Genomic DNA, 26575 nt, shown 5'->3' with positions numbered 1-26575 from the left:
ACTGTGACCTCTGACCTGTGTGACCTCTGACCTGTGTGACCTCTGACACACTGTGACCTCTGACCTGTGTGACCTCTGACCTGTGTGACCTCTGACACTGTGACCTCTGACCTGTGTGACCTCTGACCTGTGTGACCTCTGTCACACTGTGACCTCTGACCTGTGTGACCTCTGTCACACTGTGACCTCTGACCTGCGTGACCTCTGACACACTGTGACCTCTGACCTGTGTGACCTCTGACACACTGTGACCTCTGACCTGTGTGACCTTTGACACACTGTGACCTCTGACACACTGTGACCTCTGACCTGTGTGACCTCTGACCTGTGTGACCCTATGCAGTCTGGAGACGACCTGAGGCAGGACATGCTGACCCTGCAGATGATCCGCATCATGAACAAGATCTGGATCCAGGAGGGTTTGGACATGAGGATGGTTCTATTCCGCTGCTTCTCCACCGGCCGGGGGCGAGGTGTGTGTTACTGTGTGTTACTGTGTTACTGTGTGTTACTGTGTTACTGTGTGTTACTGTGTTACTGTGTTACTGTGTGTTACTGTGTTACTGTGTGTTACTGTGTTACTGTGTGTTACTGTGTTACTGTGTGTTACTGTGTTATTGTGTTACTGTGTGTTACTGTGTTACTGTGTGTTACTGTGTTATTGTGTGTTACTGTGTGTTACTGTGTTACTGTGTGTTACTGTGTGTTATTGTGTTATTGTGTGTTACTGTGTGTTACTGTGTGTTACTGTGTTATTGTGTTATTGTGTGTTACTGTGTTATTGTGTGTTACTGTGTGTTACTGTGTTATTGTGTGTTACTGTGTTATTGTGTGTTACTGTGTTATTGTGTGTTACTGTGTGTTACTGTGTGTTACTGTGTGTTACTGTGTTATTGTGTGTTACTGTGTTATTGTGTGTTACTGTGTTATTGTGTGTTACTGTGTGTTACTGTGTTATTGTGTGTTATTGTGTGTTACTGTGTGTTACTGTGTCATTGTGTGTTACTGTGTTATTGTGTGTTACTGTGTGTTACTGTGTGTTATAGTGTGTTACTGTGTTATTGTGTTACTCTGTGTTATTGTGTTACTGTGTTATTGTGTTACTGTGTGTTACTGTGTGTTACTGTGTTATTGTGTTACTGTGTGTTATTGTGTTACTGTGTGTTACTGTGTGTTACTGTGTTATTGTGTTACTGTGTGTTATTGTGTTACTGTGTGTTATTGGGTGTTACTGTGTTATTGTGTGTTACTGTGTTACTCTGTGTTATTGTGTTACTGTGTTATTGTGTGTTATTGTGTGTTACTGTGTGTTACTGTGTGTTACTGTGTTATTGTGTGTTACTGTGTGTTATAGTGTGTTACTGTGTTACTGTGTTACTCTGTGTTATTGTGTGTTACTGTGTGTTATTGGGTGTTACTGTGTTATTGTGTGTTATTGTGTGTTACTGTGTTATTGTGTGTTACTGTGTTATTGTGTGTTACTGTGTGTTATTGTGTTACTGTGTGTTACTGTGTTATTGTGTGTTATTGGGTGTTACTGTGTTATTGTGTGTTATTGTGTGTTATTGTGTGTTACTGTGTTATTGTGTGTTATTGTGTGTTACTGTGTTATTGTGTGTTATTGTGTGTTACTGTGTGTTACTGTGTTATTGTGTGTTATTGTGTGTTACTGTGTGTTATTGTGTGTTATTGTGTGTTACTCTGTGTTATTGTGTTATTGTGTGTTACTGTGTGTTACTGTGTTATTGTGTTATTGTGTGTTACTGTGTGTTACTGTGTGTTACTGTGTGTTACTGTGTTATTGTGTGTTACTGTGTGTTACTGTGTTATTGTGTGTTATTGTGTGTTACTGTGTTATTGTGTGTTACTGTGTTATTGTGTGTTACTGTGTGTTACTGTGTTATTGTGTGTTATTGTGTGTTACTGTGTGTTACTGTGTCATTGTGTGTTACTGTGTTATTGTGTGTTACTGTGTTATTGTGTTACTGTGTTATTGTGTTACTCTGTGTTATTGTGTTACTGTGTTATTGTGTTACTGTGTGTTATTGTGTTACTGTGTGTTACTGTGTGTTACTGTGTTATTGTGTTACTGTGTGTTATTGTGTTACTGTGTGTTATTGGGTGTTACTGTGTTATTGTGTGTTACTGTGTGTTACTGTGTGTTACTGTGTTATTGTGTGTTACTGTGTTACTCTGTGTTACTGTGTTATTGTGTGTTATTGTGTGTTACTGTGTGTTACTGTGTTATTGTGTGTTACTGTGTTATTGTGTGTTACTGTGTTATTGTGTTACTGTGTGTTATTGTGTGTTACTGTGTTATTGTGTGTTACTGTGTGTTACTGTGTGTTATAGTGTGTTACTGTGTTACTCTGTGTTATTGTGTGTTACTGTGTGTTATTGGGTGTTACTGTGTTATTGTGTGTTATTGTGTGTTACTGTGTTATTGTGTGTTACTGTGTTATTGTGTGTTACTGTGTGTTATTGTGTTACTGTGTGTTATTGTGTGTTACTGTGTTATTGTGTGTTATTGGGTGTTACTGTGTTATTGTGTGTTATTGTGTGTTACTGTGTGTTACTGTGTTATTGTGTGTTACTGTGTTATTGTGTGTTACTGTGTGTTATTGTGTTACTGTGTGTTATTGTGTGTTACTGTGTTATTGTGTGTTATTGTGTGTTACTGTGTGTTACTGTGTTATTGTGTGTTATTGTGTGTTACTGTGTGTTATTGTGTGTTATTGTGTGTTACTGTGTGTTACTGTGTTATTGTGTGTTATTGTGTGTTACTGTGTGTTACTGTGTGTTACTGTGTGTTATTGTGTGTTACTGTGTGTTACTGTGTGTTATAGTGTGTTACTGTGTTATTGTGTTACTGTGTTACTCTGTGTTATTGTGTTACTGTGTGTTACTGTGTGTTACTGTGTTATTGTGTTATTGTGTGTTATTGTGTTACTGTGTGTTACTGTGTTATTGTGTGTTATTGTGTTACTGTGTGTTACTGTGTTATTGTGTTATTGTGTTACTGTGTGTTACTGTGTGTTACTGTGTTACTGTGTGTTATTGTGTGTTACTGTGTGTTACTGTGTGTTACTGTGTTATTGTGTGTTACTGTGTTATTGTGTGTTACTGTGTTATTGTGTGTTACTGTGTGTTACTGTGTTATTGTGTGTTATTGTGTGTTACTGTGTGTTACTGTGTCATTGTGTGTTACTGTGTTATTGTGTGTTACTGTGTGTTACTGTGTGTTATAGTGTGTTACTGTGTTATTGTGTTACTCTGTGTTATTGTGTTACTGTGTTATTGTGTTACTGTGTGTTATTGTGTGTTATTGTGTGTTACTGTGTTATTGTGTTACTGTGTGTTACTGTGTGTTACTGTGTTATTGTGTGTTATTGTGTGTTACTGTGTGTTACTGTGTCATTGTGTGTTACTGTGTTATTGTGTGTTACTGTGTGTTACTGTGTGTTATAGTGTGTTACTGTGTTATTGTGTTACTCTGTGTTATTGTGTTACTCTGTGTTATTGTGTGTTACTGTGTTATTGTGTTACTGTGTGTTACTGTGTGTTACTGTGTTATTGTGTTACTGTGTGTTATTGTGTTACTGTGTGTTACTGTGTGTTACTGTGTTATTGTGTTACTGTGTGTTATTGTGTTACTGTGTGTTATTGGGTGTTACTGTGTTATTGTGTGTTACTGTGTGTTACTGTGTTATTGTGTGTTACTGTGTTACTGTGTTATTGTGTGTTACTGTGTGTTACTGTGTTATAGTGTGTTACTGTGTTATTGTGTTACTGTGTTACTCTGTGTTATTGTGTTACTGTGTTATTGTGTGTTATTGTGTGTTACTGTGTGTTACTGTGTTATTGTGTGTTACTGTGTTATTGTGTGTTACTGTGTGTTATTGGGTGTTACTGTGTTATTGTGTGTTATTGTGTGTTACTGTGTTATTGTGTGTTACTGTGTGTTATTGTGTTACTGTGTGTTATTGTGTGTTACTGTGTTATTGTGTGTTATTGGGTGTTACTGTGTTATTGTGTGTTACTGTGTGTTACTGTGTTATTGTGTGTTACTGTGTTAATGTGTGTTACTGTGTGTTATTGTGTTACTGTGTGTTATTGTGTGTTATTGTGTGTTACTGTGTGTTACTGTGTTATTGTGTGTTATTGTGTGTTACTGTGTGTTACTGTGTGTTACTGTGTGTTATTGTGTGTTACTGTGTGTTACTGTGTGTTACTGTGTTATTGTGTTATTGTGTGTTATTGTGTTACTGTGTTATTGTGTTATTGTGTGTTATTGTGTTACTGTGTGTTACTGTGTGTTACTGTGTTATTGTGTTATTGTGTGTTATTGTGTTACTGTGTGTTACTGTGTGTTACTGTGTGTTACTGTGTTACTGTGTGTTACTGTGTGTTATTGTGTGTTACTGTGTGTTACTGTGTGTTACTGTGTGTTACTGTGTGTTACTGTGTTATTGTGTGTTATTGTGTTATTGTGTTACTGTGTGTTACTGTGTGTTACTGTGTTATTGTGTTATTGTGTGTTACTGTGTGTTACTGTGTGTTACTGTGTTATTGTGTTACTGTGTGTTACTGTGTGTTACTGTGTGTTACTGTGTGTTACTGTGTTATTGTGTGTTACTGTGTTATTGTGTGTTACTGTGTTATTGTGGTACTGTGTGTTATTGTGTGTTACTGTGTTATTGTGTTATTGTGTGTTACTGTGTGTTACTGTGTTTTATTGTGTGTTACTGTGTTATTGTGTGTTACTGTGTGTTACTGTGTTATTGTGTGTTACTGTGTGTTACTGTGATATTGTGTGTTACTGTGTTATTGTGTGTTACTGTGTTGTTGTGTTATTGTGTGTTACTGTGTGTTACTGTGTGTTACTGTGTTATTGTGTTATTGTGTGTTACTGTGTGTTACTGTGTTATTGTGTGTTACTGTGTTATTGTGTGTTACTGTGTGTTACTGTGTTACTGTGTTATTGTGTGTTACTGTGTGTTACTGTGTTACTGTGTTATTGTGTGTTACTGTGTGTTACTGTGTTATTTTGTGTTACTGTGTGTTACTGTGTGTTACTGTGTTATTGTGTGTTACTGTGTGTTACTGTGTGTTACTGTGTTATTGTGTGTTATTGTGTGTTACTGTGTGTTACTGTGTTATCGTGTGTTACTGTGTTATTGTGTGTTACTGTGTTATTGTGTGTTACTGTGTGTTACTGTGTGTTACTGTGTTATTGTGTGTTATTGTGTGTTACTGTGTGTTATTGTGTGTTACTGTGTGTTACTGTGTGTTATAGTGTGTTACTGTGTTATTGTGTTACTGTGTTATTGTGTTACTGTGTGTTACTGTGTGTTACTGTGTTATTGTGTTACTGTGTGTTATTGTGTTACTGTGTGTTATTGGGTGTTACTGTGTTACTGTGTGTTATTGTGTGTTACTGTGTTATTGTGTGTTATTGTGTTACTGTGTGTTATTGGGTGTTACTGTGTTATTGTGTGTTATTGTGTGTTACTGTGTTATTGTGTTACTGTGTTACTCTGTGTTATTGTGTTACTGTGTGTTACTGTGTGTTACTGTGTTATTGTGTTACTGTGTGTTATTGGGTGTTACTGTGTTATTGTGTGTTATTGTGTGTTACTGTGTGTTACTGTGTTATTGTGTGTTACTGTGTTATTGTGTGTTACTGTGTGTTATTGTGTTACTGTGTGTTATTGTGTGTTACTGTGTTATTGTGTGTTATTGTGTGTTACTGTGTGTTATAGTGTGTTACTGTGTGTTACTGTGTGTTACTGTGTTATTGTGTGTTACTGTGTTATTGTGTGTTACTGTGTGTTATTGTGTGTTACTGTGTGTTACTGTGTGTTATTGTGTGTTACTGTGTGTTACTGTGTTATTGTGTGTTACTGTGTGTTATTGTGTTATTGTGTGTTACTGTGTGTTATTGTGTGTTACTGTGTGTTACTGTGTGTTATTGTGTGTTACTGTGTGTTACTGTGTTATTGTGTGTTACTGTGTGTTATTGTGTGTTACTGTGTGTTACTGTGTTATTGTGTGTTACTGTGTGTTATTGTGTTACTGTGTGTTATTGTGTTACTGTGTGTTATTGTGTGTTACTGTGTTATTGTGTGTTACTGTGTGTTACTGTGTGTTACTGTGTGTTACTGTGTTATTGTGTGTTACTGTGTTATTGTGTGTTACTGTGTGTTATTGTGTGTTACTGTGTGTTACTGTGTTATTGTGTGTTACTGTGTTATTGTGTGTTACTGTGTGTTACTGTGTGTTACTGTGTGTTACTGTGTTACTGTGTGTTACTGTGTGTTATTGTGTGTTACTGTGTGTTACTGTGTTATTGTGTGTTACTGTGTGTTACTGTGTGTTACTGTGTGTTATTGTGTGTTATTGTGTGTTACTGTGTTATATTGTGTTATTGTGTGTGTGTGTGTGTGTGTGTGTGTGTGTGTGTGTGTGTGTGTGTGTGTGTGTGTGTGTGTGTGTGTGTGTGTGTGTGTGTGTGTGTGTCAGGGATGGTGGAGATGATTCCTCATGCTGACACTCTGAGGAGGATCCAGGTTGAACACGGAGTCACAGGATCGTTTAAAGATCGTCCGCTGGCCGACTGGCTGCAGAAACACAACCCCAGTGACGAGCAGTACGACAAGGTAACACACTACACAGGTAACACACTACACAGGTAACACACTACACAGGTAACACACTACACAGGTAACACACTGTAGACAGGTAACACACTGTAGACAGGTAACACACTACACAGGTAACACACTACACAGGTAACACACTCTAGACAGGTAACACACTACACAGGTAACACACTACACAGGTAACACACTACACAGGTAACACTGTAGACAGGTAACACACTACACAGGTAACACACTACACAGGTAACACACTCTAGACAGGTAACACACTACACAGGTAACACACTGTACACAGATAACACACTGTACACAGATAACACACTGTACACAGGTAACACACTGTACACAGGTAACACACTACACAGGTAACACTGTACACAGGTAACACACTGTAGACAGGGAACACACTACACAGGTAACACTGTACACAGGTAACACTGTAGACAGGTAACACACTACACAGGTAACACTGTACACAGGTAACACACTGTAGACAGGGAACACACTGTACACAGGCAACACACTGTAGACAGGTAACACACTACACAGGTAACACTGTAGACAGCTAACACACTGTACACAGGTAACACACTGTACACAGATAACACACTGTAGACAGGGAACACACTACACAGGTAACACACTGTAGACAGGTAACACACTGTAGACAGGTAACACTACACAGGTAACACACTGTACACAGATAACACTACACAGGTAACACACTACACAGGTAACACACTGTACACAGGTAACACACTACACAGGTAACACACTACACAGGTAACACACTGTACACAGGTAACACTACACAGGTAACACACTGTACACAGATAACACTGCACAGGTAACACACTGTAGACAGATAACACACTACACAGGTAACACGCTGTACACAGATAACACTACACAGGTAACACGCTGTAGACAGATAACACACTACACAGGTAACACACTACACAGGTAACACACTGTACACAGATAACACTGCACAGGTAACACACTGTAGACAGATAACACACTACACAGGTAACACACTACACAGGTAACACGCTGTACACAGATAACACTACACAGGTAACACGCTGTAGACAGATAACACACTACACAGGTAACACACTACACAGGTAACACACTGTACACAGGTAACACTACACAGGTAACACACTGTACACAGATAACACTGCACAGGTAACACACTGTAGACAGATAACACACTACACAGGTAACACGCTGTACACAGATAACACTGCACAGGTAACACACTGTAGACAGATAACACACTACACAGGTAACACGCTGTACACAGATAACACTACACAGGTAACACGCTGTAGACAGATAACACACTGTACACAGATAACACTACACAGGTAACACACTACACAGGTAACACACTGTACACAGGTAACACACTACACAGGTAACACACTGTACACAGATAACACTACACAGGTAACACACTACACAGGTAACACACTGTACACAGGTAACACACTACACAGGTAACACACTACACAGGTAACACACTGTACACAGATAACACTACACAGGTAACACACTACACAGGTAACACACTGTAGAAAGGTAACACACTACACAGGTAACACACTGTACACAGATAACACACTACACAGGTAACACTGTACACAGGTAACACACTGTACACAGGTAACACTACACAGGTAACACACTGTACACAGGTAACACACTGTAGACAGGTAACACTGTACACAGGTAACACACTGTACACAGGTAACACACTACACAGGTAACACTGTACACAGATAACACACTGTACACAGGCAACACACTGTAGACAGGTAACACACTGTACACAGATAACACTACACAGGTAACACTGTACACAGATAACACACTACACAGATAACACACTACACAGGTAACACACTGTACACAGGTAACACTGTACACAGATAACACACTACACAGGTAACACTGTACACAGATAACACACTACACAGGTAGCACACTGTACACAGGTAACACTGTACACAGATAACACACTACACAGGTAACACACTACACAGGTAACACACTGTACACAGGTAACACACTACACAGGTAACACACTACACAGATAACACACTACACAGGTTACACTGTACACAGATAACACACTACACAGGTTACACTGTACACAGATAACACACTACACAGATAACACACTACACAGGTAACACACTACACAGATAACACACTACACAGATAACACACTACACAGGTAACACACTACACAGGTAACACACTACACAGGTAACACACTACACAGGTAACACTGTACACAGGTAACACACTACACAGGTAACACTGTACACAGATAACACTGTACACAGATAACACACTACACAGGTAACACACTACACAGGTAACACTGTACACAGATAACACACTGTAGACAGGTAACACACTGTACACAGATAACACTACACAGGTAACACTGTACACAGGTAACACACTACACAGGTAACACTGTACACAGGTAACACACTGTACACAGATAACACACTGTAGACAGGTAACACACTGTACACAGGCAACACACTGTAGACAGGTAACACACTGTACACAGGCAACACACTGTAGACAGGTAACACACTGTACACAGGCAACACACTGTAGACAGGTAACACACTGTACACAGATAACACACTGTACACAGGTAACACACTGTAGACAGGTAACACACTGTACACAGATAACACTACACAGGTAACACTGTACACAGATAACACACTACACAGATAACACACTACACAGGTAACACACTGTACACAGGTAACACTGTACACAGATAACACACTACACAGGTAACACTGTACACAGATAACACACTACACAGGTAGCACACTGTACACAGGTAACACTGTACACAGATAACACACTACACAGGTAACACACTACACAGGTAACACACTGTACACAGGTAACACACTACACAGGTAACACACTACACAGATAACACACTACACAGGTTACACTGTACACAGATAACACACTACACAGGTTACACTGTACACAGATAACACACTACACAGATAACACACTACACAGGTAACACACTACACAGATAACACACTACACAGATAACACACTACACAGGTAACACACTACACAGGTAACACACTACACAGGTAACACACTACACAGGTAACACTGTACACAGGTAACACACTACACAGGTAACACTGTACACAGATAACACTGTACACAGATAACACACTACACAGGTAACACACTACACAGGTAACACTGTACACAGATAACACACTGTAGACAGGTAACACACTGTACACAGATAACACTACACAGGTAACACTGTACACAGGTAACACACTACACAGGTAACACTGTACACAGGTAACACACTGTACACAGATAACACACTGTACACAGGTAACACACTACACAGGTAACACTGTACACAGATAACACTGTACACAGATAACACACTGTACACAGGTAACACACTACACAGGTAACACTGTACACAGATAACACTGTACACAGATAACACACTACACAGATAACACTGTACACAGGTAACACACTACACAGATAACACTGTACACAGATAACACACTACACAGATAACACTGTACACAGATAACACACTACACAGATAACACTGTACACAGATAACACTGTACACAGGTAACACACCTGCCCTTGCTCCTCCTGGTATCAGATAAGTTGCCGTTACCTGTGTCTCAGTTGCAGTTGCCTGTGTGTCTCAGGCAGTGGAGAACTTCATCTACTCGTGCGCTGGTTGCTGCGTTGCCACCTACATCCTGGGAATCTGCGACCGCCACAACGACAACATCATGCTGAAGACGGGCGGCCACATGTTCCACATTGACTTCGGGAAGTTCCTCGGCCACGCCCAGATGTTCGGCAACATCAAGCGGTGAGCCACAGGGCGTCGGCTCTGATTGGCCGGTTCTGACCGGGGTTCTAACCGCATTGTCTGATTGGTCGCAGGGACCGCGCCCCCTTTGTCTTCACGTCCGACATGGCGTACGTCATCAACGGGGGGGACAAACCGTCCAGCCGCTTCCACGACTTCGTCGACCTCTGCTGCCACGCCTACAACCTGATCCGCAAACACACACACCTGTTCCTCAACCTGCTGGGCCTGGTATACACACACACACGCACACACGCACACACACACACACACACACACACAGTGTGACAGCCAGCCTGACCACACCCCCTGGAGTCATGACTGCTGTGCTGAGCATACTGATGCTGGGACGTGCTGCTTTTAAAATCTCTGCCTCACCTGGCGCCTCGCTTGGCGCCTCCCCTGGCGCCTCGCTTGTCGCCTCGCCTGGCGCCTCACATGGCGCCTCGCCTGGCGCCTCGCTTGTCACATCGCCTGTCGCCTCGCCTGGCGCCTCGCCTGGCGCCTCGCTTGTCGCCTCGCCTGGCGCCTCACATGCCGCCTCACATGGCACCTCACATGGTGCCGCACATGGCGCCTTACCTGGCGCCTCACATGGCGCCTTACCTGGCACCTCACATGGCGCCTTACATGGCGCCTTACCTGGCGCCTCACATGGCGCCACACATGGCGCCTCACATGGCGCCTTACCTGGCGCCTCACATGGCGCCACTCATGGCGCCTCACATGGCACCTTACCTGGCGCCTCACATGGCGCCTTACCTGGCGCCTCACATGGCGCCTTACCTGTCGCCTCACATGGCGCCACACATGGCGCCTCACATGGCGCCTTACCTGGCGCCTCACATGGCGCCTTACCTGTCGCCTCACATGGCACCTTACCTGGCGCCTCACATGGCACCTTACCTGGCGCCACACATGGCGCCTCACATGGCACCTTACCTGGCGCCTCACATGGCACCTTACCTGGCGCCACACATGGCGCCTCACATGGCGCCTTACCTGGCGCCTCACATGGCGCCTTACCTGTCGCCTCACATGGCGCCACACATGGCGCCTCACATGGCGCCTTACCTGGCGCCTCACATGGCGCCTTACCTGTCGCCTCACATGGCACCTTACCTGGCACCTCACATGGCGCCACACATGGCGCCTCACATGGCGCCTTACCTGGCGCCTCACATGGCACCTTACCTGGTGCCTCACATGGCGCCTTACCTGTCGCCTCACATGGCGCCTCACATGGCGCCTCACCTGGCGCCTCACCTGGCGCCTCACATGGCGCCTCACATGGCGCCACACATGGCGCCACACATGGCGCCTCACATGGCGCCTCACATGGCGCCTCACATGGCGGTGTTGAGGGAATGCAAGGAGAAGCACACGGTCCAAGCTAATATGCTCATTAATGCTCATTAACGAACACTAATGCTTGTTAACACTCAGTTATGCTCAGTTATGCTCATTAATGCTGGTTACTGCTGGTTACTGCTGGTTACTGCTGGTTACTGCTGGTTACTGCTGGTTAAGTGGAATGTACATCCTCATACGACGGACTGGCGTCTTTCCTGCCAACCCAGATTCCACCAACATGTCTTGCAGCGCCGCCATTAAAACACAGCGCCCCCTGCAGAGCGGTGTGGGGGGCAGGACAGGAGACTGACTGATTGTATTTCTGCTCTTCTTTTTTCTTTTGTGTCGTTGATGATGATGGTGATGATGATGATGATGATGATGACGATGATGTTGGTGATGATGATGGTGGTGATAGTGGTGGTGATGATGTTGGTGATGATGATGAAGATGGTGGTGATGATGTTGGTGGTGGTGATGATGATGAAGATGGTGGTGATGATGATGATGTTGGTGGTGATGATGATGAAGATGATGATGATGGTGATGATGATGATGTTGGTGGTGATGAAGATGGTGATGATGATGATGACGATGATGATCTTTCCTCAATGATTTCTTTTGCTCCTCAAGAGTTTTCCTTCTCTCGCTGGGAAAAACCTGGTTGGTACCCCCCCAAACATCACACCTCTGTGTGTGTGTGTGTGTGTGTGTGTGTGTGTGTGTGTGTGTGTGTGTGTGTGTGTGTGTGTGTGTGTGTGTGTGTGTGTGTGTGTGTGTGTGTGTGTGTGTGTGTGTGTGTGTGTGTGTGTGTGTGTGTGTGTCCAGATGTTGTCCTGTGGGATTCCTGGACTCTCTGATCTTGAAGATCTAAAGTACGTCTACGACGCTCTGAAGCCTCACGAGTCTGAAGCTGATGCCACCATGTACTTCACCAGGTACCACCGCCCCGCACCACCACCACCACCCTGCACCACCACCACAGCCCTGTACCACCACCACCCTGCACCACTACCACAGCCCTGTACCACCACCACCACCCTGCACCACCACCACCGCCCTGCTCCACCACCACCATGCACCGTGCACCACAGCCCTGTACCACCACCACCGTGCACCACTACCACAGCCCTGTACCACCACCCTGCACCACCACCACAGCCCTGTACCACCACCACCCTGCACCACCACCACAGCCCTGTACCACCACCACCGTGCACCACTACCACAGCCCTGTACCACCACCCTGCACCACCACCACAGCCCTGTACCACCACCACCACCCTGCACCACTACCACAGCCCTGTACCACCACCACCACCCTGCACCACCACCACCACCATGCACCACCACCACAGCCCTGTACCACCACCCTGCACCACTACCACCACCAGCCTGCACCACTACCACCACCGCCCTCCACCACCTCTTCTGCTGCTCTACTGCTGTTCTGCTGCCGTTCTACTGACTGCTGCTCTCCTGCTGCTCTCCTGCTGCTCTCCTGCTGCTCTCCTGCTGCTCTCCTCTCCTCTGTGTCTCTGCAGGTTGATCGAGTCGAGTCTCGGCAGCGTCGCCACCAAACTGAACTTCTTCCTCCACAATCTGGCTCAGATGAAGTTCACGTCGTCAGAGGATCGTCCAGCGCTGTCATTCGCTCCTCGTGTGCACACTGCCCAGAGCGGTGGACTGATCCGCAGCCTCTATGTCTGCAGACACATCCGCACGCCCAGCAAGGGCTACGTGAGTCCACCGCACCGAGCACGGTCCACTTCACATAGCACAGACCACTGTGCACTCAGCATACGGTATAGATCAATTAAAGTGTAAGGATGTGTGTGTGTGTGTGTGTGTGTGTGTGTGTGTGTGTGTGTGTGTGTGTGTGTGTGTGTGTGTGTGTGTGTGTGTGTGTGTGTGTGTGTGTGTGTGTGTGTGTGTGTGTGTGTGTGTGTGTGTAGTCCTTTGTGGTGAAGGTGCAGCATGACGATCATCAGGTTTTGGTTCAAAGGACGTTTGAAGAATTTCATGAACTTCACAGTAAACTGAGGCTCATCTTCCCCTCCAGCAAACTGCCCAGGTACACACACACACACACACACACACACACGCACGCACGCACACACACACGCACGCACACACACACGCACGCACACATTTCCATGTGATTCTGAAGTGATGACATCATCAAGTTGCCCCCGCCCAGTTTCCCCAGCCGTCTTGTGATTGGCCGTTCCCGCGGCGAGGCCACAGCTGATCGGAGGAAAGACGAACTGAACGGCTACGTGTGGCACCTGATGCACGCCGCCGCCGAGGTGGCTCAGGTGTGTGTGTGTCTGTGTGTGTGTGTGTGTGTCTGTCTGTGTGTGTGTGTGTGTGTGTGTGTGTGTGTGTGTCCAGTCACAGTCTGTTAAGCACTAAACTGTGTGTGTGTTTTAGAATGATTTAGTGTACACCTTCTTCCATCCGCTGCCCAGAGATGAGAGACCAGGAACCAGCAGCAAACCAGCAGGTACACACACACACACACACACACACACACACACACACACACACACACACACACACACACACACACACACACACACACACACACACACACACACACACACACACACACACACAATGAAGGTGGGGCATTTGGCTATTAGAGAAGGTGAAATAATCTTTTCTCATTGGACGGAGTTTCCTCGGCTTCACAGGAGAGCCAACGATGGTAATAACTGGACAGCATAGTGTGTCTACTTCACACTATGGCGGACGTCATTATGTCACTTCACACTATAGTGGACAGGCCGCGGGTTCTCACATGATTGTAGCCATACTACACTCTGGGTTCACTTCCATGTGCGTTCCATAATGTACCGACCCATAACATTCCATAACATAACATTCCATAATGTACCGATCCATGATATTCCATAACGAAACATTCCATAACATATCGTTCCATAACGCAACGTTCCATAACGGAACGTTCCATAACGGAACGATCCGTAACGTTCCATAACGGAACGATCCGTAACGTTCCATAACATTATGTTCCATAACGCAACGTAACGTTCCATAACATAACGTAACGTTCCATAACGTAACAATCCACAGCATTCCATAACGTAACCCAACAATCCATAATGTTCCATACCATAACGATCCATAACGTTCCATAACATAACAATCCATAATGTAACGTAACGATCCATAACGTTCCATAACATAACATTCCATAACGTAACGTTTCACAATATAACGATCCATAATGTTCCATAACATAATCATCCATAACGTTCCATAACGAAACGTTCCATAACGCAACGTAACGTTCCATAACATAACGTAACGTTCCATAACGTAACAATCCACAACATTCCATAACGTAACCCAACAATCCATAATGTTCCATACCATAACGATCCATAACGTTCCATAACATAACAATCCATAATGTAACGTAACGATCCATAACGTTCCATAACATAACGTTCCATAACATAACGTTCCATAACGTAACGTTTCATAATATAACGATCCATAATGTTCCATAACATAATCATCCATAACGTTCCATAACGAAACGTTCCATAACGTAACGTTCCATAACGAAACGTTCCATAACGTAACGTGCCATAATGTAATGATCCATAATGTTCCATAACATAATCATCCATAACGTTCCATAACGTAACGTTCCATAATGTAACGATCCATAACGTTCCACAACATAACGTAAAGATCCATAATATTCCATAACATAACGATTTGTGATGATCCATAACGTTCCATAACATTCCATAATGTAACGTAACAATCCATAACGTTCCATAACGTAACGTTACATAACGTTCCACAACGAAATGTAACATTCCAGAACGCTCCAGAGCGCTTCAGAACATAACGTTCCATAACGTAACAGAAAGATCCATAACGTTCCATAACATAATGATCCGTAACGTAATGATCCATAACGTAATGATCCATAACGTAACGATCCATAACGTTCCACAACATAACGTTTCATAACATAACGATCCATAACGCAACGTAAAGATCCATAATATTCCATAACATAACGATTTGTAATGATCCATAACGTTCCATAATGTAACGTAATGATCCATAACGTAACGTAACGTTCCATAACGTAACGATCCATAACATTCCATAACGTAACGTTCCATAACGTAACGCAACGATCCATAACGTTCCACAACATAACGTAAAGATCCATAATATTCCATAACATAACGATTTGTAATGATCCATAACGTTCCATTCCATTCCATAATGTAACGTAACGTTGCATAATGTTCCACAACGAAACGTAACATTCCAGAACGCTCCAGAGCGCTTCATAACATAACATAACATTCCATAACATTCCATAACGTTCCGTAACGTAACGGAAAGATCCATAACATTCCATAACATAACGATCCGTAATGATCCATAACGTAACGTTCCATAACGAAACGTTCCATAACGTAACGTTCCATAATGTAATGATCCATAATGTTCCATAACATAATCATCCATAACGATCCATAACGTAACGATCCATAACATAACGATCCATAACGTTCCACAACATAACGTAAAGATCCATAATATTCCATAACATAACGATTTGTGATGATCCATAACGTTCCATAACATTCCATAATGTAACGTAACAATCCATAACGTTCCATAACGTAACGTTACATAACGTTCCACAACGAAATGTAACATTCCAGAACGCTCCAGAGCGCTTCAGAACATAACGTTCCATAACGTTCCATAACGTAACGGAAAGATCCATAACGTTCCATAACATAATGATCCGTAACGTAATGATCCATAACGTAATGATCCATAACGTAACGATCCATAACGTTCCACAACATAACGTTTCATAACATAACGATCCATAACGCAACGTAAAGATCCATAATATTCCATAACATAACGATTTGTAATGATCCATAACGTTCCATAATGTAACGTAATGATCCATAACGTAACGTAACGTTCCATAACGTAACGATCCATAACATTCCATAACGTAACGTTCCATAACGTAACGCAACGATCCATAACGTTCCACAACATAACGTAAAGATCCATAATATTCCATAACATAACGATTTGTAATGATCCATAACGTTCCATTCCATTCCATAATGTAACGTAACGTTGCATAATGTTCCACAACGAAACATAACATTCCAGAACGCTCCAGAGCGCTTCATAACATAACATAACATTCCATAACGTTCCGTAACGTAACGGAAAGATCCATAACATTCCATAACATAACGATCCGTAATGATCCATAACGTAACGATCCATAACGTTCCATAATGTAACGCAACGATCCATAACGTTCCATAACATAATGATCTGTAATGATCCATAACGCCACGATCCATAACGCAACGATCCATAACATAGCGATCCATAACGTTCCATAACATAACGTTCCATAACATAATGATCTGTAATGATCCATAACGCAACGATCCATAACATAACGATCCATAACATAACGATCCATAACATAACGATCCATAACGTTCCATAACATAAAGATCCATAACATAACGATCCATAACATAACGATCGGTAACAATCCATAACATAACGATCCATAACATAAAGATACATAACATAACGATCCATAACATAACGATCCATAACATAAAGATCCATAACGTTCCATAACATAAAGATCCATAACATAACGATCCATAACATAAAGATCCATAACGTTCCATAACATAAAGATCCATAACATAACGATCCATAACGTAACGATCCATAACGTAACGATCCATAACATAACGATCCATAACGTAACGATCCATAACATAACGATCCATAACGTAACGATCCATAACGTAACGATCTCGTTCTCCACCATTCCTAAAGTTGTTTATGTTTCACTCTAGGAGTCTGATATGGAGGACTGAATGTGCTAAAATTAAATAAATAAATACACCATGAAATAATTAATCTAATGTGTCATTAATTTATTAATTTTGGAATCCCCCCCCCTCCCCCTCCCCCTCCCCCTCCCCCTCCCCCTCCCCCTCCCCCTCCCCCCAGAGGTCCAGTGGTTTCCAGGTCAGAGGTCACTCGGTGAGGTCAAACTATCGATCTGCTTCAGGAATGAGAAACTTTTCATCATGGTGATGCACATCAGAGGCCTGGTGAGACACACACACACACACACACACACACACACACACACACACACACACACACACACACACACACACACACACACACACACACACTAGAGTTATTGAATACCAAGGGTCTGTGTGTGTGTGTGTGTGTGTGTGTGTGTGTGTGTGTGTGTGTGTGTGTGTGTGTGTGTGTGTGTGTGTGTGTGTGTAGCTCCCCCTGCAGGACGGTTCTGACCCTGACCCCTACGTGAAGCTCTACCTGCTGCCAGACCCTCAGAAGACCAGTAAGAGGAAAACCAAGGCGGCAAGGCGCACCTGTAACCCTACCTACAACCAGATGGTACACACACACACACACACACACACACACACACACACACACACACACACACACACACACACACACACACACACACACAGGGAGGAACCACCAGGGGAACTGAACTAGAACTTTAAGACCATCAATCAGTTTGACTTTTAGATCCAGTGAGTTCCTGGAACCTGGTCCAGACTCCTCCTGCCTTTCCCTGGTCCAGACTCCTCCCAGCCACTGGTCCAGACTCCTCCCACCTTTCCCTGGTCCAGACTCCTCCCAGCCACTGGTCCAGACTCCTCCCACCTGCCCCTAGTCCAGACTCCTCCCAGTCACTGGTCCAGACTCCTCCCACCTGCCCCTAGTCCAGACTCATCCCAACTTTGCCTGGTCCAGACTCCTCCCAGTCACTGGTCCAGACTCCTCCCACCTGCCCCTAGTCCAGACTCCTCCCACCTGTCCCCGGATCAGACTCATCCTACCTTTGCCTGGTCCAGACTCCTCCCAGTCCCTGGTCCAGACTCCTCCCAATCCCTGGTCCAGACTCATCCCAGCTATCCCTGGTCCAGACTCATCCCAACTTTGCCTGGTCCAGACTCCTCCCAGCTATCCCTGGTCCAGACTCATCCCAACTTTGCCTGGTCCAGACTCCTCCCAGTCACTGGTCCAGACTCCTCCCACTTGCCCCTAGTCCAGACTCCTCCCACTTGCCCCTAGTCCAGACTCCTCCCAGCTATCCCTGGTCCAGACTCATCCCAACTTTGCCTGGTCCAGACTCCTCCCAGTCACTGGTCCAGACTCCTCCCACCTGTCCCTGGTCCAGACTCATCCTACCTTTGCCTGGTCCAGACTCCTCCCAGTCACTGGTCCAGACTCCTCCCACCTGTCCCTGGTCCAGACTCATCCTACCTTTCCCTGGTCCAGACTCATCCCAACTTTGCCTGGTCCAGACTCCTCCCAGTCACTGGTCCAGACTCCTCCCAGTCACTGGTCCAGACTCCTCCCACCTGCCCCTAGTCCAGACTCCTCCCACCTGTCCCCGGATCAGACTCATCCTACCTTTGCCTGGTCCAGACTCCTCCCAGTCCATGGTCCAGACTCATCCCAGCTATCCCTGGTCCAGACTCCTCCCAACTTTGCCTGGTCCAGACTCCTCCCACCTTTCCCTGGTCCAGACTCATCCCAACTTTGCCTGGTCCAGACTCCTCCCAGTCACTGGTCCAGACTCCTCCCAGTCACTGGTCCAGACTCCTCCCACTTGCCCCTAGTCCTGACTCCTCCCACTTGCCCCTAGTCCAGACTCCTCCCAGCTATCCCTGGTCCAGACTCATCCCAACTTTGCCTGGTCCAGACTCCTCCCTGGTCCAGACTCCTCCCAGCTATCCCTGGTCCAGACTCATCCCAACTTTGCCTGGTCCAGACTCCTCCCAGTCCCTGGTCCAGACTCCTCCCAGTCACTGGTCCAGACTCCTCCCACCTGCCCCTAGTCCAGACTCCTCCCAGCTATCCCTGGTCCAGACTCATCCCAACTTTGCCTGGTCCAGACTCCTCCCAGTCACTGGTCCAGACTCCTCCCACCTGTCCCTGGTCCAGACTCATCCTACCTTTGCCTGGTCCAGACTCCTCCCAGTCCCTGGTCCAGACTCTTCCTAGTCCCTGGTCCAGACTCCTCCCAGTCCCTGGTCCAGACTCCTCCCAGTCCCTGGTCCAGACTCCTCCCACCTGTCCCTGGTCCAGACTCTTCTCGCCTGTCCCTAGTCCAGACTCCTCCCAGTCACTGGTCCAGACTCCTCCCACCTGCCCCTAGTCCAGACTCCTCCCAGCTATCCCTGGTCCAGACTCATCCCAACTTTGCCTGGTCCAGACTCCTCCCAGTCACTGGTCCAGACTCCTCCCACCTGCCCCTAGTCCACACTCCTCCCACCTGTCCCTGGATCAGACTCATCCTACCTTTGCCTGGTCCAGACTCCTCCCAGTCCCTGGTCCAGACTCTTCCCAGTCCCTGGTCCAGACTCCTCCCAGTCCCTGGTCCAGACTCCTCCCACCTGTCCCTGGTCCAGACTCTTCTCGCCTGTCCCTAGTCCAGACTCCTCCCAGCTATCCCTGGTCCAGACTCATCCCACCTTTGCCTGGTCCAGACTCCTCCCAGTCCCTGGTCCAGACTCCTCCCAGTCCCTGGTCCAGACTCCTCCCACCTGCCCCTAGTCCAGACTCCTCCCAGTCCCTGGTCCAGACTCGTCCTACCTGTCCCTAGTCCAGACTCCTTCGACCTGCCCCTGGTCCAGACTCCTCCGACCTGCCCCTGGTCCAGGGATGAAGGAGCTACCTGGTTCCCTTCACACCAGGAAATCTGCGCTGAAGACCAGGAGGTGGAACCTGGAACCCAGTATGTCGAGCTTAGAGAGGTTCATGTTCTACATGGTCTTGGTCTACCTAGTCTGATTCTACCTGGTCTGGTTCTCCCTGGTCTGGCTCTACCTGGTCTGGTTCTACCTGGTTTCTGTCCTCAGCTGGTCTACGAGCGGATCCCCCGAGGAGACCTGGACCAGAGAGTGATCCACCTGCGGGTTCTGGGTGACGGAGCCTTCTGGGAGAACCCGGTTCTGGGGGAGACCTTCATCCCCCTGGGGGGCCTCATACCCGGGAAGCACTGGGTGGACTGGCACCAGCTGGGGGGGGCCGGGGAAGACCCCGCCCACTGAGGGGGACACTGACGGGGAATGACTCCGCCCAATGGGGAGAGACTCCGCCCACTTGAAGAGGAGGAAGCAGAAATGTATCAGACTGAGTTGAAACTGGGTTAGTTACTGAAGCGTAACCAGTAAGTGTCTAAGTAACTAACTAATGAGTAACTAACCTGCCCTGTCTGACAGCTTCCAGTGCTTCTCCTGGGGGGGGGTTCTGTTCTGAATGCAGTGACCTCCTCTAGGTTAGCCCCGCCCCCTGTATGTTAGCCCCGCCCCCTCTAGGTTAGCCCCGCCCCCTGTATGTTAGTCCGCCCCCTGTATGTTAGCCCCGCCCCCTCTAGGTTAGCCCCGCCCCCGATGGACTGAAATGTGACTGATTTGCTCTCAACTCACTTGTAACTGTTTTCTATCATTTGCACTAAATAATAAACTTGAACGGAGAAACTAAAAGCTGCTTTCACTTCCTGTTTCTTCACCAGTGACAGATGGAGTGATGAGATAAAGGAGTGATGAGATAATGGAGTGATGGAGAAATGAGATAGAGATGGAGAGATGAGATAAAGGAGTGATGGAGATATGAGATAGAGATGAGATAAATGAGTGATGGAGAGGTGAGATAGAGATTGAGAGATGAGGTAGAGATGAGATAAAGGAGTGATGGAGAGATGAGATAGAGATGTAGTGATGGAGAGATGAGATAAAGGAGTGATGGAGAGATGAGATAAAGGAGTGATGGAGAAATGAGATAAAGGAGTGATGGAGATATGAGATAGAGATGAGATAAATGAGTGATGGAGAGGTGAGATAGAGATTGAGAGATGAGGTAGAGATGAGATAAAGGAGTGATGGAGAGATGAGATAGAGATGTAGTGATGGAGAGATGAGATAAAGGAGTGATGGAGAGATGAGATAAAGGAGTGATGGAGAAATGAGATAAAGGGAGTGATGGAGATATGAGATAGAGATGAGATAAATGAGTGATGGAGAGGTGAGATAGAGATTGAGAGATGAGGTAGAGATGAGATAAAGGAGTGATGGAGAGATGAGATAGAGATGTAGTGATGGAGAGATGAGATAAAGGAGTGATGGAGAGATGAGATAAAGGAGTGATGGAGCGATGAGATAGAGATGAGATAAAGGAGTGATGGAGAGATGATATAGAGATGAGATAGATGAGAAAAAGGAGTGATGGATGGATGAGATAGAGATGAGATAAAGGAGTGATGGAGAGGTGAGATAGAGATGGAGAGATGAGGTAGAGATGAGATAAAGGAGTGATGGAGAGATGAGATAGAGATGGAGTGATGGAGAGATGAGATGGAGTGATGGAGAGATGAGATAGAGATGTGATGGAGTGATGGAGAGATGAGATGGAGAGATGAGATGGAGTGATGGAGAGATGAGATAAAGGAGTGATGGAGAGATAAGATGGAGTGATGGAGAGATGAGATAAAGGAGTGATGGAGAGATGAGATGGAGTGATGGAGAAATGAGATGGAGAGATGAGATAAAGGAGTGATGGAGAGATGAGATGTAGAGATGAGATGGAGAGATGAGATGTAGAGATGAGATGGAGTGATGGAGAGATGAGATGGAGTGATGGAGAGATGAGATAGAGATGAGATGGAGTGATGGAGAGATGAGATGGAGTGATGGAGAGATGAGATGGAGAGATGAGATGGAGTGATGGAGAGATGAGATAAAGGAGTGATGGAGAGATGAGATAAAGGAGTGATGGAGAGATGAGATAAAGGAGTGATGGAGAGATGAGATAAAGGAGTGATGAGAGATAAGGCGTGGTTCCACCTCTCCCCCTGTGCCGGAGCGTTGCTGGTTCTCTCCTGGTCCGACTGAAGAGTTCTAGAAGGTAGAGAAAGAACCCGCCACCGCCCGCTACGATTTCCCGCTGCCCCTCCGTTGAGGTTCCTAGCAGCGATGACGGGTCTGAGAGGAGGAGCTACAACGCAGCCGTCTGCTGATTGGTCGGGACGATCGTTACTCTGGACTGACTCACAATATTGAACTATTTCATCGCCGTAAGCCGCCGTTGTTGTTTACATTCTTCACTTTGCTCACTGGTTGATTAGTTAACTGGTTTATTGAAACGACGGCGCGACACAACATGGTGGTCTACAGACACTCCTCTTAGGAGGAGGAGGAGGAGGAGGAGGAGGAGGAGCTCCTCCTCTCAGGAACAGGAGGAGGAGGATGAGGAGGAGGAGGAGGAGGAGGAGGAGCTCCTCCTCTCAGGAACAGGAGGAGGAGGAGGAGGAGGAGGAGGAGCTCCTCCTCTCAGGAACAGGAGGAGGAGGAGGAGGAGGAGGAGGAGGAGGAGGAGGAGGAAGAGGAGCTCCTCCTCTCAGGAACAGGAGGAGGAGGAGGAGGAGGAGGAGGAGGAGGAAGAGGAGCTCCTCCTCTCAGGAACAGGAGGAGGAGGAGGAGGAGGAGGAGGAGGAAGAGGAGCTCCTCCTCTCAGGAACAGGAGGAGGAGGAAGAGGAGGAGGAGGAGGAGGAGGAAGAGGAGCTCCTCCTCTCAGGAACAGGAGGAGGAGGAGGAGGAGGAGGAGGAGGAGGAGGAGGAAGAGGAGGAGGAGGAGGAGGAAGAGGAGGAGGAGGAGGAGGAGGAGGAGGAGGAGGAGCTCCTCCTCTCAGGAACAGGAGGAGGAGGAGGAGGAGGAGGAGGAGGAGGAGGAGGAGCTCCTCCTCTCAGGAACAGGAGGAGGAGGAGGAGGAGGAGGAGGAGGAAGAGGAGCTCCTCCTCTCAGGAACAGGAGGAGGAGGAGGAGGAGGAGGAGGAGGAGCTCCTCCTCTCAGGAACAGGAGGAGGAGGAGGAGGAGGAGGAGGAAGAGGAGGAGGAGGAGGAGCTCCTCCTCTCAGGAACAGGAGGAGGAGGAGGAGGAGGAGGAGGAGGAGGAGGAGGAGGAGGAAGAGGAGCTCCTCCTCTCAGGAACAGGAGGAGGAGGAGGAGGAGGAGGAGGAGGAGGAAGAGGAGCTCCTCCTCTCAGGAACAGGAGGAGGAGGAGGAGGAGGAGGAGGAGGAAGAGGAGCTCCTCCTCTCAGGAACAGGAGGAGGAGGAAGAGGAGGAGGAGGAGGAGGAGGAAGAGGAGCTCCTCCTCTCAGGAACAGGAGGAGGAGGAGGAGGAGGAGGAGGAGGAGGAAGAGGAGGAGGAGGAGGAGGAAGAGGAGGAGGAGGAGGAGGAGGAGGAGGAGGAGCTCCTCCTCTCAGGAACAGGAGGAGGAGGAGGAGGAGGAGGAGGAGGAGGAGGAGGAGGAAGAGGAGGAGGAGGAGGAGGAAGAGGAGGAGGAGGAGCTCCTCCTCTCAGGAACAGGAAGAGGAGGAAGAGGAGGAGCTCCTCCTCTCAGGAACAGGAGGAGGAGGAGGAGGAGGAGGAGGAGGAGGAGGAAGAGGAGGAGGAGGAGGAGGAAGAGGAGGAGGAGGAGCTCCTCCTCTCAGGAACAGGAAGAGGAGGAAGAGGAGGAGCTCCTCCTCTCAGGAACAGGAGGAGGAGGAAGAGGAGGAGGAGGAGGAGGAGGAGCTCCTCCTCTCAGGAACAGGAGGAGGAGGAAGAGGAGGAGCTCCTCCTCTCAGGAACAGGAGGAGGAGGAGGAGGAGGAGGAGGAGGAGGAGGAAGAGGAGGAGCTCCTCCTCTCAGGAACAGGGGGAGGAGGAAGAGGAGGAGGAGGAGGAAGTGGAAGAGGAGGAGGAGCTCCTCCTCTCAGGAACAGGAGGAGGAGGAGGAGGAAGAGGAGGAGCTCCTCCTCTCAGGAACAGGAGGAGGAGGAGGAGGAGGAGGAGGAGGAGGAGGAGGAAGAGGAGGAGGAGGAGGAGGAAGAGGAGGAGGAGGAGGAGGAGGAGGAGGAGGAGGAGCTCCTCCTCTCAGGAACAGGAGGAGGAGGAGGAGGAGGAGGAGGAGGAGGAGGAGGAGCTCCTCCTCTCAGGAACAGGAGGAGGAGGAGGAGGAGGAGGAGGAGGAAGAGGAGCTCCTCCTCTCAGGAACAGGAGGAGGAGGAGGAGGAGGAGGAGGAGGAGCTCCAGCAGGATCTGGGCGCTGCTGTTCACAAAGAGAAAGTTTAACCTGAGTCACAGAGAACAACTAGGACGTTCTCCAGCAGCTTCCATGTTCTTCTCTGGACGTTCTTAGACGTCGTAGAGGAGAGATGGAGAGATAGAGAAGAGGAGAGATGGAGAGATGGAGAGATAGAGAAGAGGAGAGGTAGAGGAGAGATGGAGAGATAGAGAAGAGGAGAGGTAGAGGAGAGATGGAGCGATAGAGAGGGGAGAGGTAGAGGAGAGATGGAGAAGAGGAGAGGTAGAGGAGAGATGGAGCGATAGAGAGAGAGGAGAGATGGAGAGATAGAGAAGAGGAGAGGTAGAGGAGGAGAGGTAGAGGAGAGATGGAGAGATAGAGAGGGGAGAGGTAGAGGAGAGATGGAGAGATAGAGAGATGGAGAGATGGAGAGAGAGAGAGATGGAGAGATAGAGAGATGGAGAGATGGAGAGAGAGAGAGATGGAGAGAGAGAGAGATGGAGAGATAGAGAGATGGAGAGATAGAGAGATGGAGAGATGGAGAGAGAGAGAGAGAGAGAGATGGAGAGATGGAGAGAGAGAGATAGAGAGATAGAGAGAGGAGAGATAGAGGGAGGAGAGATAGAGAGAGGAGAGATAGAGAGATAGAGAGAGGAGAGATGGAGAGATAGAGGGAGGAGAGATAGAGAGATAGAGAGAGGAGAGATGGAGAGATAGAGGGAGGAGAGATAGAGGAGAGATAGAGGAGAGATAGAGAGATAGAGAGAGGAGATATAGAGGTAGAGGGAGGAGAGATAGAGAGAGGAGAGATGGAGAGATAGAGGGAGGAGAGATAGAGAGGAGAGATAGAGGAGAGATGGAGAGATAGAGGGAGGAGAGATAGAGGTAGAGGGAGGAGAGATAGAGAGATAGAGGAGAGATGGGGAGATAGAGAGATAGAGAGATAGAGGAGAGATGGAGAGATAGAGAGATAGAGGGAGGAGAGATGGAGAGATAGAGGAGAGATGGAGAGATAGAGATAGAGAGATAGAGGGAGGAGAGATGGAGAGATAGAGGGAGGAGAGATGGAGAGATAGAGGGAGGAGAGATGGAGAGAGAGAGGGAGGAGAGATAGAGAGATAGAGGAGAGATAGAGAGATAGAGGGAGGAGAGATGGAGAGATAGAGAGAGGAGATATAGGGGTAGAGGGAGGAGAGATAGAGAGAGGAGAGATAGAGAGAGGAGAGCTAGAGGAGAGATGGAGAGATAGAGGGAGGAGAGATAGAGGTAGAGGGAGGAGAGATAGAGAGATAGAGGAGAGATGGAGAGATAGAGAGAGGAGAGATAGAGGTAGAGGGAGGAGAGATAGAGAGATAGAGGAGAGATGGAGAGATAGAGAGAGGAGAGATAGAGGTAGAGGGAGGAGAGATAGAGAGATAGAGGAGAGATAGAGAGATAGAGG

At 46.6% G+C, this 26575-nt stretch overlaps 1 protein-coding gene across 1 annotated transcript in view; it reads left to right on the top strand.

The window, feature by feature from the left end:
- pik3c2b (phosphatidylinositol-4-phosphate 3-kinase, catalytic subunit type 2 beta) overlaps window positions 1-21550 on the top strand; it is a 41025-nt gene extending 19475 nt beyond the window's left edge. Inside the window, exons 23-34 of the mRNA XM_080493694.1 lie at window positions 344-473; window positions 6523-6659; window positions 10421-10590; window positions 10665-10821; window positions 12772-12881; window positions 13488-13683; window positions 13899-14017; window positions 14144-14261; window positions 14377-14449; window positions 18022-18125; window positions 18316-18444; window positions 20928-21550. Of these exons, the coding sequence (XP_080349820.1) occupies window positions 344-473; window positions 6523-6659; window positions 10421-10590; window positions 10665-10821; window positions 12772-12881; window positions 13488-13683; window positions 13899-14017; window positions 14144-14261; window positions 14377-14449; window positions 18022-18125; window positions 18316-18444; window positions 20928-21119 (1635 nt within the window). The 3' untranslated portion in view covers window positions 21120-21550. The remainder of the gene's footprint in view (window positions 1-343; window positions 474-6522; window positions 6660-10420; window positions 10591-10664; window positions 10822-12771; window positions 12882-13487; window positions 13684-13898; window positions 14018-14143; window positions 14262-14376; window positions 14450-18021; window positions 18126-18315; window positions 18445-20927) is intronic.
- The last annotated feature ends 5025 nt before the right edge of the window (window positions 21551-26575 follow it).

Source organism: Lipophrys pholis, assembly GCF_963383615.2.
Source record: "Lipophrys pholis genome assembly, contig: SCAFFOLD_53, whole genome shotgun sequence".
NCBI classification, from domain to species: Eukaryota; Metazoa; Chordata; class Actinopteri; order Blenniiformes; family Blenniidae; genus Lipophrys; species Lipophrys pholis.
The sequence above is the reverse complement of the archived record's forward strand: the minus strand, read 5'-3'. Positions and strand labels throughout refer to the sequence as shown.